Genomic DNA, 18544 nt, shown 5'->3' with positions numbered 1-18544 from the left:
CTTTTAAATTTTTTTTATTTATTTTGAGACAGGGTCTTGCCGATTGTTGAGACTGGCCTTGAACTTGCCATCCTCCTGCCTCAGCCTCCTGAGTCACTGGGATTCCAGGCCCGTGCCTGGAATCGGTTCTCATTAACTTAACTGATAATATTAACTTGAGAGTCTCTTAGTGGAGGTTTGGATCTGCCTAATTTCTCCAATGTTAGAGTTATTATTTTCCATCCATAGTTAATAATTGTCTTGTGGGGAAATATCTTGAAACTTTGTAAATATCTTGCTTCTCATTGATTTTCATATGCACTGATGGCACCTACTACAATCCATTACTACCATGGTAGTAATGGCGGCGTCTGGATGGTCTTTTTTTTTTTTTGCAGGTGGAAGGCCCAGGGATGGAACTCAGGGACACTCGGCCATTGAGCCTCATCCCCAGCCCTCTTTTGTATTTTCTTAGAGACAGGGTCTCGCTGAGTTTCTTAGCACCTCACTTTTGCTAAGGTTAGCTTTGAGCTCGTGAACCTGCTGTCTCGGCCTCCAGAGCCACTGGGATTACAGGCGTGCACCACCGCACCCGGCTCAGATGGCCATTTTCCAATGCCATTATACCTTCTGTTTGAGAAGGTTCCCTTTTCCCCCTTGGTTTGTTTACATACTTACGTCAGTATGGACTCACAGATTCTCATCTTATTCAATAGGTTATAAGTCACTATTTCCACTACTTTTTTTTTTTTTAATTTTCAGATTTTTCCATGACAGCAGTTAATTAATTAATTAATTTTTTGGAGAGAGAGAGAGAGAGAGAGAGAGTGTGTGTGTTTTTAATATTTATTTTTTAGTTTTCAGTGGACACAACATCTTTGTTTGTATGTGGTGCTGAGGATCGAACCTGGGCCGCACGCATGCCAGGCGAGTGCGCTACCGCTTGAGCCACATCCCCAGCCCAGGAAGAAGTTTTTAACTACAATGTGACATGATACCCCTTGACCAGAAAATGAACCACATCCGTGGGAAGCAGTCCCTTCAGGGTCCATAATGAAGCCCTGACTGTCCTGCTCCTCCAGGCCAGGACTCTAGGTAGCAAGGCTCTAGGTAGCACGGGGACCACGGGTACTGTGCAGGTCCGAGGATCACTCACTAGTTGAGCACCTCTGTGCGTCAGGCGTGGCCTCAGTTCTTGAGAAGCTCCGGGGAAAATGGAGGGTGGAAAAGATAGACAAGTCACATTTGCAATGTTTCTAGAACTGAGGACTTTTGTGCCCCGAGAGGCAACCTGAGTGGCTCTCTTAGCTGTGCAAGCAGAGGGCAGTGAGCAATTGGTTTGGGGTGTTATTTTGAGTCCTAGAGAAAGCTGGCTCAACATCTGGTCACTTAGGAATCGAGTGGGTCAACCGCATGGGAAACCTCTGGGAGGTAAGGGACAGATGTCACAGTACCAGGGAGACCAAGGCTGGGAGGCAGGAAAGCCTAACAAGGACCTTGAAGTCTAGTTACACTTGTCAAGGGAGAGAGCCTTGAGGTCCTACACCCTGTGCGGTAGAATAAGATCCCGGAGCCCAGGCTGCTGAGTGACAGCCTCCCGGCCGTGAGAAGTCACAGCAGAGGCAAAGGGGAATGAATGGTCTGCAAGCCTCCTCCCTGTTGCCTCCGAAATCTCGGCATGAGGGGGACTCCCAGCCACTACACCCACTACTCACGGACGCTGGCCTCCTTGCCCATTAGGTGTACCTCCAGAACATCTGGACCAGAAGTCAGTCAGACCCGGATGCAAATTCCAGTTCTTGTACTTCCTGGCCGAGTGACTTTAGAACGTCTCACCAGGTTGATCAAAGTGCCCAGTGTCAAGGTTTCCACACATTTAGTCCTTCAACATGCATTTAGTGTGGCCCTCCTTTCCCAGAAACTGCACATGCTGTAGTGAGAAGACCGTCGGGGTCCTGCCTTCATTCCATTCTGGTTGGAGAAGACAGGCTAAAGGGTTAGCAAACACATAGACTAACACCCTAGAGAGATACTAAACTAACACTAGAAGACTCCTTTAACCAAGGACGGGAAGTCCTCTCTAAAATGGTGACATCTAAGCTGACCTGCAAGATGAGAAAAAGCCAGGCAAGTAAACCGACAAGGACACAGCCCATGAAGAGAGCCTGTGGCAAGAATGAGCTTAGTGCTTTGGGGGAACAGGCCATATGGTGTGGACAGGTTGGGTAGAGGCCAGATGGGCAGGGCTCTATAAACCTCCTGCCTTAGCCTCCCAAATAGCTGGGACTCCAGGTGTCATCCCGCCCTGTGACATTGATTGGTACATGAAAGCCGTTACGGATTAAAGAAAGGGCTGGGGACATTGCTCAGTGATACAATGCTTGCTTCACATGCACAAGGCCCTGAGTTCCAATCCCAGAAGAAAGAAAGTAGGGACAGGGAGATGGCTTGAAGCGTTTCTACGGGGACTGTTGGAGGTAGAGCTAGTCCGACTTAGGATTTGGAGAAAGAGGGATGGACAAGACTTGAGCACTGAGGCGGGTGTGACCCGGGAAGTCGGAGGCAGGGCTGACCCTCAGGAGTTCAATTTGGGTCGAGTCATGTTTGCAGTCCCTATCTGACACCCACGTGGAAGCGTGGAATGAATAGGCACCTGGCTGCGAGTTTGGGACTCAAAGAAGGTGTTGGAACTCTGGAAACATAAATCTGGGAGTCAGGCACACAAGTTACCTTTGCAACCACGGGACTGGATGATATCATCCAGGCAGAGGGTGTAGTTCGAAAGAAAGAGGCCGGGACCGTCGACTGTAAAATGAAGCAAACGACACCTCCACCCACGAGTCTCTCCGAAGGTGTCACATGAACGTATCCCTGGGTCCTGGGAACAAGGGCCCAGAACCCAGGCTGCGCCGGACCGCGGCGGCCCCAGGGGCGGGGCGGGCGGGGCGGGGCCACGGCTCTCGGCGGCCTCTCCGGGGCCCGGGGGCGGCTTGGCGGTGACGTCACCGCATGACTGGGTTTTTATGAATGAAAGGAATCCTGTGAGTGAGTAATTCCGGGAAGCTCGCTTTACAACTCCGCGCGCCCCGGCCCCCTGCGCCGCCCGCTCCACAACAAAACTCGGCTCGGCGCTCCCTGGAGCTCGGCTCGGAGCGCCCCGCGGTTCTGGCCGGAGGGGAGACGGACCCGGGCGCGGGCCGGGACAGCCGCGGGGACAGCAGCGAGACGCGCGCGTGCGGAGGGCGCCAGGCCTAGCGGGCCGAGAGGCGGGTGAGAGACGCGGGTCGGGGACGGCGCGCAGGACCCTGGGGCGGCAGGGCTCCTGCGCCCCGGGGTGGTGCCGGGCGCGGGCGCCGGGGCCCGCTCCGTCGGTGGCCCTGGGTATCCCTCGCCGGGTCGGCGCGGGGGAAAAGGAGACCGAAGTCTGGGGACACCTGGACGCGGCCGAAGCCAGCTGGGCGGGGTGCGGTGGAGACGGCCCCTTCCCCGGCGCCGGCCCGGGCGGCGGAGCGGGAGGAAGGGGCCGCGCAGGCCGGCGGGGGCGGGGGCGGGGGCGGTGTACTCGTACGTGACTCGCAGGGAACAGTCCCTGGCCCGGCGCCCGCGGGCGGTGTGTGCGCGGTTTGTTTACGTCCGAGGGCGGCGGCGTGCGTGTGTCCCCTGGCGGGCGTCCCGGGTCTCCTGCCCGGCGAGTGCGTGCGCGGTCTACTCGGGGTGTGTGTGCGTGTCCGCGCGTGCGCTCCCCGGAGCTCGATGCTAGCGGTGAGTGCCCAGGAGCGGGTGCGTCCCACGGTGACGTCCCACGGTGACCACTGGAGTAAACCGAATAGGGTCACGAGCGAAGGAAGCGGCCCGGTCACAGGGTCTGGGAATTCTCGCCGGGCCACCCCGTTGCCATCAGCCCGCACGGCCCGGCCCCGGCCCTCCGCGGAGTTTCCCAGGGCCGCAGCCATGTGACTCCAGTGTTTGTCCTCCGCCCAGCGCCGGCGCCTGCAGCCACAGGGTGGGGCGGAGGTATCAAACCCCCGCCCAGTTGAGCAGGGGGTGAGGCGAGAGCGACCTGCAGCAGAGTGGGTTGGAGCCCAGGTCCTTGATCGCAGGTTTTCGGGCTCCCTGGGGAGGGCGGACCCTTGGGGACTTTGTACACCTCTGGACTGCCCATCCCCACAGTCTCAGGAAGAACAAGAAGGGCCAAAAAACCCACAGAAAGATGGAAAGATGGGGATAGGGAAGGATCTGGCTCGTTGGGATCTGGTGGCTGTACCTGCTGGGTCGTGGAGGATAGGGCGGAGCTGGTTCACTCCGCGTAGTTTCAATTTAAGGTGGGACTAGTTAGACTGGGCTCCTGCATGAACTGTCAGATCCCAGAGGCTACTTAAGGACCTGGGCCAGCTGGTAGACCTGGAGTGTCCCTCCACTCGCCCCCGCCGCCCCTCTGGCCTGTAGGATCAGCAGGCAGTAGGCATAGGTGTTTTTCCTCTTGAAGGGTTGGTGGGAGGGGTGGAGCCGATCTAGCCCCGCCCACCCACCATCCCGGCCCAAAGCACCTGCCCGTTGGTTCTGCAGCCTCAGGATGGGCTGGGGCTAAGGTGCCCTCTGACCTAATGTGCCTTCCTGCGTCCCCCACCCCCCGGGTCTATGGCATGGGGGGGGGCAATTGAGTTTGCTCTTTGCTTGGGTGGTCTAATTTTGAGTCTTTGAGCCCTGGTGAGCTCTGCTACCACATCTGGTGACTGTGTCCCCCTCTCCCCTTGTGTCCCTACCTGCAGCAGGAACTAAGCAATTCCCCAGTGGCAGGGCAGGAACGGGCAATCTGGAGTAGTTTCCACACACCTGCCTATTTTCCTGGGCAACTGTAGGAGAGAGAACAGAGCCAAGCCCCAGGCCATGGGGGTGTCCAGGAGCATGTGAAGTGTTGAGTAGGGGGCTTGCAGCCAGGAACACAGGAACCAGGCAGGCCCATCTCCAGGGCTCAGGGCCAGGGGATGAGGGAAGTGGCTGGTTTGCTCAGTCAAAGATAGAAAGTTAGTATTGAAAGGTTCATTCTCCCCTCCAGTCATCCTGGGAACCCACTAGGGCCTAGGACCCAACCTGGGCCCCTCACTGATGCTTTTAATCCTGCATTGCCCCGGAGCCCTGTGGTGGGCCGAGTGCTGGGAGATGACAAACCAGATCCAGAGACACCCCCCACACACACCCCTGGAGCTTACAGCCAAGCCCAGGAAACAGCATTGAAGGAAGAGCCACAAAACTGTACGCAAAGCCACAGCTGAGATGGCAGTGGGCAGTATGGTGTGCACAGATGTCACTCTGGCTTGAAAGTATCTAACAGGATTCTGATTTAGCCAGGCAATCCAGGCAGGTTTCCCAGGGGAGGTGACTAGTCACAGAGCCTGGTGGAGCCGTAACTGTCTGTGAAGCCCTTGAGGGCAGGGGCTTGATTCCTCTGGCCCAGAGCCCAACACAGAGCCTGTCACACAACAGGTGCTTCTTGGATGTTTACTGATTGAATAATCGAGCACCCGGTTCATGTCCTTGAAGAATTCCATGACACATGGAGAAAAAGGCCTGAGAACCCAGGGAAACAGAAAATCAGGGCATAGGCTGTGGGACTCTTTTTTTTTTTTTTAAATATTGGGGATTGAACTCAGGGGCACTGGACCACTGAGCCACATCCCCAACCCTATTTTGTATTTTATTTAGAGACAGGGTCTCACCGAGTCTCTTTTAACACCTTGCTTTTGTTGAGGCTGGCTTTGAACTCGAGATCCTCCTGCCTCAGCCTCCCAAGCTGCTGGGATGACAGGTGTGCACCACTGTGCCCAGCTAGGCTGTGGGCAGCCTCCCCAAGTGAGCAGATCCTGTAGAGTTCAAGTCACTTTGTTCTACACACACAGTCCCTTTGTCCCTTTTGGGAGACAGTAATTGGGGAGGTCTGCTGCTTGCTGTTCCTTCCTTGTTAGCCTGATTCTGGGAGGGAGTGGAGGAGACGAGTTGAGGCCCCAGGAACCCCCATGGGCTGGGGGAGAGGCTGGTAGTGCCAGTCTTTAAACATGCCAGTCGTGGCCAGGTTTGTAGTCTGGGGTCCATGATGACCCTTGTGAGCTCTCTTGGGGCTGGAGATGAAGGGTGGCAAGACTCAAGGCCAAGGCTGTGGTCCTGGTCCAGCTGAAAGGGCCCGTAGCCAGGCTGTGCAGGTGGAGCAGGATGACCAAGGCTGAGATGGCATTTGTGTCTGGTGCCTCTGCCCCCAGGATGCCCTCACTGATTCCCTCCCCTCCTCCAAGGCCCCCTTTCTGCTGAGGGTCTGGGAGCTGCATTCTGGGCTAGAATCTCTAACCTCAGAGATGGTTCTTGTAGGAGGTGCCCTAAACTTGGGAAGTTAGGCATGTTGGGGACCTGAGGCCCAGAGAGATGGGGTGACACACCTCACGCTGCACAGCGAGTGAGTGGGCTGCGAAGCTGGGGCGTCTCCCCAGTCCCCGCTGCCCTGTCCTGCCTGTTCTCCGCCGCGTCCTTTCCAGCAGGGAGGAGGCTACACAGCGCGCTGCCAAGAACCAGGAAAACACATTTTTTCCCTCTGTCCTCACAGAGCAAGCAAGAGGGGTCAGCAGCCAGGGCGGAGCCTGTGCCAGTGGGTGGGCCTGTCTATAGGGTGTCTCTGGAGTGGCCTGGGGGCCAGGCCGGGTGTGTGGGAGGGTTCATGGCCTCCGCCTGGGCAGCCGAGGACCAGGAGTCAGCTCACCGCGTGGAGCGCCCAAGAGTGTTGGGAAGCCAGACCTGGAGGTCCGCTCTGCTGTCTCCCTCAGAGAAGAGCAGCAGCTGGGCAGGGCAGGGCCAGGCTAGCCAGCCTGGAGGACAGTCCTAGGAGTCCCGGCCTGGGCCTTGAAGTTGAAAGCCCAGGGCCGCTGGAAAGCTCCCAGTTCTTGTGACTTTGCCTCGGCAGCTGCCTGACTGCTGAGCCAGGACATCCCTGGGCAAACGGGGTGCCCCAGCTCTCAGCAAGGATGCGGTCAGGGGCTGAGGCAAGGCAGGAGGCGGTGGGGGAGAGGAGGCAGGAACCCGCTGAGAGTCTTCAGAGCGCAGCCAGCCGGCTTCATGGCCTCCAGGAGAGGGGACGGCTGCCGTTCAGCCTGGGCTTCCTCTCGGGCGGGGGCTGTGTTGGGAAGGATTCTGAGGCTGTGTCCACGCTCAGTGTCGAGAGGGTCGGGGCTGAGTCTCACCTCCCTGGGGGAGTGCTGTGATTAGGCCATGGTGTCCCTGGAGCTGGGAGCAGAGAGAAGGGGGGGTGATGCGGATGAGCCAACCGTGGGCAGCCGGGATCTCGTCTGAGCTGCCTGTGTTTTCTACGCGCGGATGCAGTTACAATCCTCCCGAACTTTACAGATGGGGAGACCAGCTCCCAAGGGAAAAGTGACCGAGCGAGGGGCCAGGCTATGCAACCCAGGTTCTGTGCTAGGCACAGCACCCAGAACTCAGCACCAGCACCCAGCACCCAGCAGGCTTAGTTACCTGCGCCAGAAAAGGCTTTCCCTCTCCCACTGGGTCTCCGTGTGGCCCAGACAGCACTCAACACACCAGTTCCCCAAACAGCGGGTGGCGAGGGCCCTGGGTACTTGAGGACAGGCCTAACCCAAATCCTGGCGTTCCAGAGCTGAGGGGCCTGGAGACTGTCAAGTGCACTTCCTCTGTGGGGGTAAACAGGACCCAGGGAAAGGCTCTGCCAGGGTCACACTGTGAGGAGGCAGGTGGCCCCTGGTGGCCTCCTCAGGGTGGGCTACTCCAGAGGCAATTCACAGAGCTGTCAGGAAGGCCAGGGATGGAGTGGTGGGAAGGGATTAGGATTCAGTCCTGGGTTTCTATGGGCTTCGGAATTCCTCTCTCTTTGCAGGGAGGCAGCCACTCACCTGCTGTGTGACTTCAGGCAAATGATGGGTCTCTATCTCCTGTGGGCCAAAATGGGCGTGGGGTGGGGGCAAATGGCCTGTAAGCCTTTCCTGCAGCTCCCTGAGTGACTCTGGCCAGCTGGGAGGCGCTGAATCAGAGCGGGACCCCAGTGCTGGCTGCAGGCCTGAACCCCGCTCCTCCTGGACGGTCACTGACCTCTGCAGTTATACCACTTGCTTCCACCAAAACCCCATGAGGCAGGTATTGTGCTGTTCCTACAGATGGGAAAGTGGAGACCCAGAGAGGCTGAGCAGCTCGCCCGAGGTCACACAGCCCGGGGAACACAGGGATGGGACTGAAACCAGGCTAGCCTCTGACCACGCCACTTTCTCTGTTTCCCTCACCCTCTGCGGGCCCAGCTGCACATAGATGGGGTCCCTACTGCTCCCCTCCTGTTCTCCTGGCATCTGTAACCTCTTCACCATGGGAGCAAGGAGGCAAAGGGAAACAGAAAGAGCTGGAGACCGGGCCGGGAGCTTCCTCTGCACTAGGCTTGACCTTGGAACTGGGTTTGGACACTGACCAGCTGGGCGACTGCATCAGACTACCCAGCCCCTCCCAGTGCCGGCTCCTGCCCTGCAGGGCCCTGCGCTGGGTGGCCTTAAACCCGCAGGGCTGACCCAGCTCATCGATGGAAAGGAAAGCCACGGTTATGACCCTGGGACGGCGGCTGTGGTGGGGAGGGCGAGGGCTCAGGAGGGCTTCCTGGAGGAGAGGTCTGTGCCCAGGGCGGATGGATGAGCAGGAGTCTGGTGGGAGAAGTGGGGAGGAGGGAACAGCGGAAAGTGTCACGAGGTAGGGGACAGCCCAGAGGCATGGACTGGGGGTGGGAGGAAGTGAAAGAAATTCCTCGTGTCTGGAATGCAGAACGGAGCCCTGTGGTGGGAAAGGGCCAGGGCTGGACACGCAGGTCCTGGGGTGCTGCGCGGGTGGCCTGGACTGCGCACTCAGGACCGGAGGGAGCCATGGGAGTGGCTTAGATTCACCTGGTGGAAAGACCCTCCGGTCGCCGTGGGGAGGGGGCACTGAGGCTGGACTCCCTGGGTGTGCGGCAGGGGCAGCGCCCTTTCAAGAGGCTGTGTGGCCGGTGGGACTGGTGCGAGTGGCGTGTGGACATCTACAGGTAGCATCCGCTGAGTCAGGAGGCTGGCACGTTGCATATGATTTGTCCAGGCCGGAGGGGTGGGCAGGGCGTCGAGGTCCCCACGGACAGCTGAAGGGGCAGCCAGGGCCCAAGTCCCATCGTGGCTGGAGGGCCAGGCAGGGAACCGGCCAGAGCCCAGGCTGAGCCTGCGGTTAGCAATGTGGGCTGCAGCTCAGGGGTCCGCCCTGCGAAGTGGGCCTTACCCCCACCCCCCCAGGATCTCTGAGGAAGTCCGGGCTGCCCAGGGCCTTCTCTTGGTTGTTAGAAGAACACGAGGCTTTCAGGCCCGCAGGGAAGGCACTGGGGCCGGTGCCCCTCACAGTCCATCTGCCCAGGGACAAGCGGAGTTGGTGCCCAGCAGCCCCAGGCAGTTGGGGAAGTTCTCTCAAACTCGGGCCTCGGGTCTCAGTACATCCCAGAAGCCTGGTGGCTCTTAAGAGCCTCCCAGCCCCAGGGGCGCAGTGGCTTCTGTCGGAGGAACCTCTTGAAATGCCAACTTCCCTTTTCTGTCTGCTCCTTCCCTCTGAGGTGCCAGACCCCTGACTGTGTGGGCCTGCAGGGGCTGGGGGTTCCCAAAAAGCCCTGGACTGTCCCCGCCTCAGCCTGAGTCACCCTGGGAATTCAGCCACTAGCACCCCAAGCATGCGCTCTGGCCAAGCGCTCTTCTAAGCCCTGGGGAGTCCGCGGGTGCAAGCTCTGTCCCTCTGGGAGCAGACACTCTCCAGGAGGCAGACGCTGAACAAATACATAAAATGTTCGTGACTAATAATTACAAACTGAAAAGTGCTACAAACACAGGCGGGGGCGGGAGAAGGGGAGAGAGCTTGCGTGGGTCTCTGCCAGTGCCAGGGGTTGGTTCTACGCTGAGATTTGAAGAGACCTGAGGGGTGGCACAGCTCTGCGAGCTAGTGGATCCCCATGCCAGGCAGAGCAGGCGCCATGCAGGGGCCCTGGAGCAGCACATGGGGGCTGGAGGAGCCGCAAGGAGGTGGTCCAGGAGGAACAGAGCCGGGGAGGCCAGTGGCTGGTCAGAGGCAATTGCGCAGGGCACATTGGGCAGTTCCTTGTGGCCACTGTGATGACCTGGCTTTACTTCCAGTGAGATGGGAGCCCTGGAAGGGTCCCAAGACTGGCATGAGGTGATCTGATTAACACCCAACTACTCTGTCACCAAGGGGAAAGCAAGCATAGAGAGGGTCACATACCTGCCAGACACATACCTGTCCCCATGGTTGGCAAGGGGACCCTTCCAAAAGGCTCAGGTATGTCTGGTACCAGGTCCGTGCACTTTCCATTTCTCTGATGTGTCCCCAGGAGACCGCTGGACCTTGCCAGGATGTGTCAGAGGCTGGGCTGACCCATGAGGTCCGACCCACAGACAGCTCAAGGATCCAAAGCCTGGACCGTCCTTCGCCTCCCGGGTCTCGCTAAGGACAGTGCCTAGGGGGCCGCACCTCAGATCACAAAACACCTGCCTTTTCCTTTGCTCCTTACCACGTCCCCTGCCCAGGGGAATTGTCCCGTGAGTAAACTGAGGCTCACACTAAAGCAGAGAGAAGATCAGATCCACAGGGGACAGAGGATCACTTCTTCAAAGGGTCCCCTTGGGGAGGTGGTTCCCTTCTCCAGCCTCAAGTGACGACCACTGACCTCTGGAATGTCCCCTCCATGAAGTTTTTTTGGTTTTGTTTCTTGAACTGGGGATTGAACCCAGGAGTGTGTTACCAGTGAGCTACAGCCCCAGACCTTTTATTTTTATTTATTTATTTATTTATTTTTTTGAGGCAGGGAGGGTCTCAGTACTTGCTGAGGCTGGTCTTGAACTGGTGATCCTCTTCCCTCGGCCTCCACAGGAGGTCTCCTTGCTGGGACTATAGGCGCGCACGGCTGGCAAACAGTAGCTGCTTGACAGGTCGTTGTTAGAACATTCAGGCCCGCAGGGAAGGACTGGGGGCTGATGGTCCCTCACCAGCCCAGGGCTGCTACCCCATCTGCCCAGGGACAAGCTGAGTTAGTGCCCAGCTACCCCCAGGCAGCTGGGGAAGCTTTCCTAAAATACAGGCCTGAATGAGGGTGACCTGAGGGGGGGACCGGGATGTCATATCTTGTTGCGGTGCTGGCTGTCCTTTGGGAAGTACATGTTTTGTGCATGTGTTTTTTGGTTTGGGTTTTACTGGGTGGTAGTGGGGGGCGGAGTCAGGCCTTGAGCATGCCAGGCAAGCACTCCACCTTGGAGCTGCACCCCAGCCCCACCCAAGTTGTAAGGAACAGTCTCTCTGTAGGTTATACTTCCGTGAAACTTTTTAGAAACATCAAATAGGCATGTCTTAGCCTCTGGGAAGAATGGACTGTGGGCGGTGCTCTCAATAAATGAGAGCCCCCTGCATGTCAGTCTTGGAAGTGGGCAGAAGGATGAAGTGATAAGGCAGGTGATGGCCCTATTCTTATGGCCTGAAATTTTGGTGGAAGAGGTGTGGGAGGGAGAGACAAGCCATAAGCCAGAATTGGAACCAAATAGAACTTCACAAAAGATGATTGTTATGAGGCTTGATAAATGACACAATGTGGGGTTTGAGTCTGGATGGTCAGGGAAGATCTCTCAGAGGAGACAGCATTGGGCAAAGACCTGGATGACCAGGAGTCCCTAAGGGGAGAGAACAGTAAAGAAAACAGTGAGTGCAAAGGCCCTGAGGCTAGAATGATCTATTTAATTAAGAAGGCTGCACCCTCGGGTCAGAGGAAGGTGTTAGGCTTCAGTTCTCAGGTAGTGAGTTTGGATTTTACTCTAAGTGTGTGTGTGGGAGGACCCCAAAGTGACCTTGACCTCCTCTGTCTCCTAGGTCTGCAGCTCAGAGGGCACCTTCTGCAACCATGTCTGTGGATCCCTTATCCAGCAAAGCCCTGAAGGTGAGGTGTCTGCTCCTGTTGTCCTCTGCCCCCTCTCGGCCCACACAGAGCCTCCACATCCTAACTTCCCCTTCCCTTCCTGGCCTCCCTAAGGGTGGGTGGCTCAGCCGGCACCAGACATTTATGGTGGCATGGGGCCAGGTCACTTCCCACTCTGGGCCTGCTTCCCCATTCAGAGGTGCTTTCCGGGCTGGGTTCTGGCTGAGTCCAGGACTTGACGCTTGGTTAGATTTCGGCCGAGCCCTGGGGTGGCCTCCTTTCGAGTTCGATCCTGGTTTGGCCTGGTTTCCCCTTCCGGATTCCTGTCCCCTTCAAGGGCCTGGATCAAGTCCAGCCACCGCCTCTGTGGCCAAGGCGGCGACGGAGGAACAGGGCTGGGGGGGAGTGGGGGAGGACCGTCCCCTGCGCGGGTTGCGCGCCAGGCCTGGGACTCGCGACCCACGGCCTCAGTTTCCCCTGCCCGCAGGTCAAGCGCGAGCTGAGCGAGAACACGCCGCACCTGTCGGACGAGGCGCTGATGGGGCTGTCGGTGCGCGAGCTCAACCGGAACCTGCGCGGGCTCTCGGCCGAGGAGGTGACGCGGCTCAAGCAGCGGCGCCGCACGCTCAAGAACCGCGGCTACGCCGCCAGCTGCCGCGTGAAGCGCGTGTGCCAGAAGGAGGAGCTGCAGAAGCAGAAGTCGGAGCTGGAGCGCGAGGTGGACAAGCTGGCGCGCGAGAACGCCGCCATGCGCCTGGAGCTCGACGCGCTGCGCGGCAAGTGCGAGGCGTTGCAGGGCTTCGCGCGCTCGGTGGCCGCCGCCCGCGGGCCCGCCGCGCTCGTGGCGCCGGCCAGCGTCATCACCATCGTCAAGTCGGCGCCGGGCCCTGGCCCCGCCCCCGGCCCGGACCCCGCCCCCGGCCCGGCCGCCTGCTCCTAGTGCGCGCCCCGCCTCCACTTCCCGCCACGCCCACCCAAAGCCACGCCCCTCCGACGCGCTCCTCTCCCAAAGTGCCTGAGCGCCTTCTGTCCCCAGGTCCTGTTTTTCTGCGGCCACCTGTCCCTGTGGTGAACACACATTTCCTTCCCAGGCTCTGTCTTCCTCTTGCAGTTCCCCAAACTGGGACCTAATGGCCCTGGCGAGGGGCAACTTTGCTAGGTTGCGGGGGCATCCGGGTCCAGGGTCTTCCTTGCTGAAATTCCGCCTTCTTAGGACTGGAGTGAAATCGGGTGAGGAGGGCATGCTCATTGCTGGAAACTGCTCGAATCATGCCAATGTCCAGCCTCCCAGGATTCGGGACTAGGTTTGGCCCTGTGAGTAACTTGCCAGGCTGTCCTGCTGGGAAGCTGCACTGAAGAGACCTCCCACCTCTGCTTTGGGTCCAGGGCGTGCCAGGCTTCCTAAAGCTAGGAGGGTCATTAAAAATGGTGAGATGGGGCAGCCGTCCAGTGGACGGGACATAGCCAAGGCGACATATCACTTAGTGTCTGAGCTGGAACCAAAAGCTGGGCCTTCTTACTGCTGCCCTAAGATTCCAGCCATGATTTTTGAGGGGACAGTGAACAGGGACTGAAAAAGGTGCCAGGAGGACCTCCCTGGCCTGGGAAGCAGTTCTCTGTAAGGGAGGGAGAGAGAAGCAGAGGGAGAGAGAAGGTGACAGGTGGAAGAGAGGGAGGGAGCCGGCCTGGATCCATGCAAGGCTCTCCTTGCAGCCAGGGTGCTCTGGAGCTGGCTAGTCCAAGAGAAAGGGGAATGGAGGTGACCACTATGGCAGATGCGGAGACCAGGAGACAGATTCACAGTCCCAAAGCCTGGAGTTGGGGTCCTTGGATGTAAGGAACCCCTTCAACCTTTGTATCCTCTGTGGGGTGGGGGCTAGCCACTGCTACTGTTTGCAGTCCTCCTGGAAAGCCCAGCCCCTAACACTGTATACAGCCGCCCCTCCCCACTTTTTATTTATTGCACGAATCTAAGTTATTCTCCCCAGCCAGAGCCCAGCTCTTGCTCCCTGGGAAGAGTGGCATGTGGCCCTGAGCTGGACTTTATATTTTATACCTGCAAATAAATCACATTTTATCTTATATTTAGAGAAAGCCAAGTGGCAATCACAAAAATATGTTTTTTAAAATTGCCCGGCCCCAGAACTTATTTATTTTCTGACTTACAGTGAGCATTGTCTGCCTTCTGTATTTTGTAGACTTTCTGAATAAAGTCAGGATCTCTTTTTCCATTGAGAAGTGTCCATCCTGGCCTGTTTTGTGTGTGTACTGAATAAGCGGCCTGAGATGGGGTGCTCAGGACCCTTTGGAGGGTGGGAGGGTAAGCCCCCATCGCTAGGTGTTGCTGGCTGATATGGGGCAGGAATAGAGGAGGGCAGTGCCAAAAATTTGTACCTTCCATCTAGAGCCTAGGAGCCTCCTTAGGGTAGTTCAACTCCTGGATTTTAGAGTTATCTTTCCAGCACTTTTATACCAAGGTCTGATTTTCTGATCAAGTCAGAATTTTTTCCCCAGTTCTGGAAAGCACAGGGAGGCATGGGGGGAAGTGGCTTCCTCAGTCCTAGCCTACAGGACTAATCTTACTCCTGGGCCTTATTCCAGGCCCATATTCCCGTCATCCCAATCTGCCAGGCCTCAGAGGCCCCTTGAGGCGGGTGGCCGGTGGTTGTGGGGTCAGCGGAATCAGAGTTTGACTCCAGGGTCTCTTTTCCTTACTGTGGAACTTGTGGTGCTTAATTGGGTTTCTTGTAGCCTCGGCTTATCCACCTACAAAGTGGAGGTGCTATCAGAAGATAGGCAGGAAAGTGCTGGGGCTTGAAGGTGAGGAGCTGCAGGTGTTCACGGTCACACAGGGCCCGGGTGAGGACCCTGTGTGTGGCTGGGTAGGGAGATGGTGGGGCTGGGGAAGCTGCAGAGTGTGGGAGAGGGCCAGACCACAAGGGCTTAACCGGGCCTGCGGAGCTCTCTTCCCCTCAGGCTGGGGCTCTGGTGGGTCCTAGATGTGTGAAATGCTGAGCCCAGGCCTGGGGCATGGGCAGCAGGAAGCCCTGGGAGGGACCAGTGGCTGTTACCTGGAGGTTACAGCCTGGCTGGGAATTTCCCCCACCCACACTGCATTCCTGAGAGCTCCTGTCAGCTGAGGCTGGGCCCCAGCAAGGAATGAGGGTGGAGGGAAGGTGCCTGTGGCCTAGGACCCCTGCCCCAACTTCCTGGCCTCAGGGTCCCAGGGTAGAGGCAAAGGGGAGCTTGGTATTCTGGAGGATCCCTGGAAGTCCTTGCAGAGGGGCTGCCAGTGACACTGGTTTCCCCCATGGCGTCCAGCCCTTATGACAACAAGAGGCTGAGCTCCTTGTGACCTGCCGGCTGGGGGAGGAGGTGACACTTTGCCCAATGGGGACCTGGATGCCGATTTCAGTTCCTGGCAATGTGACTCCCCTCCATCACCTAGATATCACACTCAGGAAGGACCAAGTGGACACCCCACCCGCCCAGGCGGAGGGGGCAGGAAAGAGGCAGGGACAGAAGCTCACCGCAGGCAGGGGGTTTCAGTACAATCTATATTATCTCATATATATATTTCTTCCTCACTTTATTTGCTCACTTCTGTCACGCATTTAAAATGTCACAGAGACCAAAATAGAGCGGCTTTTGGTGGAACTCATGGCAGTCATACGATGATACAAAACTAGGGAGTCTGTCTTCTCATACATCATACAATTAATTTTCAAGTATTTTTATATACAAAGGGCTACTCTATCTGGAAAATAATAATAAAAAAAGACAAGGTAGGTTATGCATCCTAGGAAGGAGGAGGGGATGCAGCAGTTGGGAACACTTTCCCCATCCCTGTGTCCCCAGGGACTGCTAGTTCCTGCCACTTGGCTCCCAGCTCTACCCACCACGCTAGAGGACAAGCGTGCCAGAGCAGCCGAGGACAGAGGGGGCAGGAATCAGCAACACGCTTTGGCCTGGAAGGAGGGGCAATGTGTCAGGGAGGCAGACACGGGAGGGAGCCAGCGCCGCTCCTGGGACAGCCTGTGCCTGCCAGCTGCCGCCCACCCAGATGGGAGCCCAGGGCAGGCCTCTGGGCGGCACGGGAAGGAAGGAGGTCAGGAAGGTCGCTGGGATCAGCTATCCTACCTGGACCCTCCCCTAGATGCAAGGGCAGGAGCCTGTTCATTCCAGGAGTGACCAAAAGAGCTTCTGGCAAGTGCCACCAGACAGGGGACCCTGCTCCCTCACCGGATCTAGGTTACTCAACTCCAGACCCAAGTATTGCCTGGGTTTCAAGCAACAGAACACCCTGCTACACGAACGTGCACTACGCCACGAGGCTCTTCCTAAGACTGGCTGGCAAAAGCCCAGCCTGCCTGGGGACTTCAGCCCTGGATACACGGGTGTGGAGGGCAAGGACAGGAACTGGTGGTCCCTGGTCACTCCTAAGGCCTGTTAAGGGCACATGGCCCAGCACTGCAGGATCCTGAGTGCCAGCAGCTTAGTAAGGAGTCCCCAGGGGGTATCTGGGGCAGATGCAGGCTGAGGAGGGGGCTTTTATATGTGACTAAGGCACAGAAGAGATGGGCTAGGGGCCAGATGAGGCAGAACACCAGGCCCTGTGTGGACAGAGGGCCCTGGAGAGGAGTCTGGGACACCCTCCACCTCCTGGCTCCCTGCTGCACGGCCATCCCCACTGTCCTCCCCCAGGAGCTGGTCCGAAATGTGGGGACACAGACCTTTCTCCTGAATGGGAGGGAGAAGCCCAGGGGAGAGGCTCAGCAAAGGCTCTGACTGCTCCGTCTGGGGGTAGGACTGGAAGCCCGACTTGTGAACAGCCAGGCAGCTGGCTCTGCCCCAACGCCTTCAAGAGAAGGACCAAGTGAGAGGGCAGTGCAGGCTGCTGGCTGCCTCAAAGGGCCAGGAGGTGGGCAGAAGGCGGCCTTGGCGAGGACACCTGGGGCCCAGAGGCCCCCTGCTTTACCAGAAGGGCTCCGAGGCACCAGAGCACCCTTCCTAGAGGTCCCCTGGTGTCTGGCTCTGATCCTTGCAGCACGCCAGGCAGGCCTGGGTCAGGAGGGACAGCCACAGAATGTCCACGTTCCCTCCTCCTGCCCAGGTTGAGGCAATCTAGCATTGGACAGGGTGGACACAGGGGGAAGCAGGCGGGAGGAGCCTGGGAAGAGCCTTCCCTAGGCAGGGAGGAGCAGGCAGGCAGGGAAGAGCATGGCGTGGGGGGGGGGGGGCACGACCTCAGCATGAGCTCCTCCTGCAGGAAGGCCTGGGAGGCTGCAGCCATGGCCCACACATAAGCACTTAGGCCTGGGCATGGCTGGTCCAGGTGCCTCCGCCACAGGACGGGCAGCAGGGGTGTGGGAGCTCTCCCAGTGTCCTCTGCCCTGGCCCGGGCAGGCAGGATTAGCCATGTATAAATATTCCTAAAGGCTCACGGGAGAGCCTGGGATGTCCCCAGACAGAGGGTGTCTGGCTGTTCCTCTGAAAGCGATATGTGTTTCTGGTCCAATAAATAAGGGCAACACCGAAGCTGTGTGGCCTCCTGGCCCCATGGTGAGGCTGGAGGAGGACATGGCCCGCCCTTGCCCAGGTGCGGGTCCCTCCCCGCAGTGCCACACCTAGAACTCGTCGTCAGAGCTGAGCAGGAGGGTCTTCTCGTTGTCGCGGGCTCCACTGAGGCTATGGGAGCGCGAGAGGCTGTGGGCGCCGCTGCGCCAGGTGGGCCCGGGCTCCAGAGTGGACTGCTGCGTGTACTGCTGGTAGGCGGGAGAGAAGTTGTGGATGGCGTCCTGCACGATGTCGTGTGGGTTCATGGTCTCCTTGAGGCTGCTGGAGATGCTCTTCATGGGGGCGCAGCGGCCTGAGGGAGGAGGCAGGAGGTAGGGTGAGGGTGGGCCCCTGCCCCGACCCTGCAACAGACCCCCGACCCAGGCTGTCATCCAATCATTCCCTCTTGAACCAAGAACGGGTCCAAGACATGAGAAAGGACAGGCAAAAAGCAAACTCCGCTGCCCAGAGGGCAGGAGCAGCCAGGGCATCCTGTGGGCTGGCCTCCTGCCAGAGGGCAAAGTGACACTCCGTTTGGGGAAGCCAGGGCGGGCAGGAAGGGACGCCAATAGAGACTGGCGAGCTGCAGGCAGGAGCCTGGAATGCCCCCGGCTCCGTGGTGCCAGGCCCACGCCCTGCCCCGGGACTGTTCCTCTGTGGGGAGGGGACCAGGCTGGCCGCTGGCTTCCCCCTAGAGAGGATATGCTTCTTCCTAATCCCCTCTAATGATGCGTTCCCTCAGGCTCAGAGGGGAGAAATGGCCCAGGCCACAGGCACAAGTGAACAACCCAACTCTGGGCCCAGAATCAGACCCCAGTCTCCCCACCCCCCATGTCCTCTGCCATGAAAACGGCACTGAAGGCCCTGCTGCCCTAGCAGGGGGCCCTGTGCCCCAGAACCACATAGGGCATGTTCCAGAACAATGGGAGATGAGACAAACGCAGGTGGAGGGGCCTCGGCAGGCAGGTGCTGGGGCTCTCCCACCTTAGGGGTGCCTGCAGGGAGGAGAAGGGGACACAGAGGAGCTACAGA

The 18544-nt window shown here is 58.4% G+C and overlaps 2 protein-coding genes across 9 annotated transcripts in view; one reads left to right on the top strand and one right to left on the bottom strand.

Moving 5' to 3' along the window:
* Window positions 1-3114: 3114 nt before the first annotated feature.
* On the top strand, window positions 3115-14194 carry Maff (MAF bZIP transcription factor F). Of its 6 annotated transcripts, XM_078052740.1 has the most exons (4): window positions 3115-3249; window positions 10385-10592; window positions 11911-11977; window positions 12444-14194. In XM_078052740.1, exons 3-4 carry the CDS (start codon window positions 11942-11944, stop codon window positions 12894-12896), a joined length of 489 nt encoding a protein of 162 aa, XP_077908866.1. In that variant the 5' UTR covers window positions 3115-3249; window positions 10385-10592; window positions 11911-11941; the 3' UTR covers window positions 12897-14194. The 6 variants fall into 6 exon arrangements, with proteins under 6 accessions (XP_077908866.1, XP_077908865.1, XP_077908870.1 ...); XM_078052739.1 differs by lacking the exon at window positions 10385-10592 and having other exon boundaries at window positions 3118-3249; XM_078052744.1 differs by lacking the exon at window positions 10385-10592 and having other exon boundaries at window positions 3119-3251; window positions 11934-11977.
* Window positions 14195-15499: 1305 nt separating this feature from the next.
* The window catches only part of Tmem184b (transmembrane protein 184B), a 45094-nt gene continuing 42049 nt past the window's right edge, over window positions 15500-18544 (bottom strand). For all 3 annotated transcript variants that reach the window (XM_078052736.1, XM_078052738.1, XM_078052737.1), the window contains one exon: window positions 15500-17825. In XM_078052736.1, the coding sequence (XP_077908862.1) occupies window positions 17584-17825 (242 nt within the window). In that variant the 3' untranslated portion in view covers window positions 15500-17583. The remainder of the gene's footprint in view (window positions 17826-18544) is intronic.

The sequence above is a fragment of the Ictidomys tridecemlineatus genome, chromosome 6 (genome assembly GCF_052094955.1).
Source record: "Ictidomys tridecemlineatus isolate mIctTri1 chromosome 6, mIctTri1.hap1, whole genome shotgun sequence".
NCBI lineage: Eukaryota > Metazoa > Chordata > Mammalia > Rodentia > Sciuridae > Ictidomys > Ictidomys tridecemlineatus.
This window is presented reverse-complemented; position numbering and strand designations above follow the sequence as displayed.

What these genes read in the sequence shown, in the direction of transcription:
- Maff (XM_078052740.1), top strand. Translation starts at nt 11,942, where the DNA reads ATGTCTGTGGATCCCTTATCCAGCAAAGCCCTGAAG. An exon ending in TATCCAGCAAAGCCCTGAAG is followed by an intron (nt 11,978 to 12,443) that starts GTGAGGTGTCTG and finishes CCCTGCCCGCAG; the next exon opens with GTCAAGCGCGAGCTGAGCGA.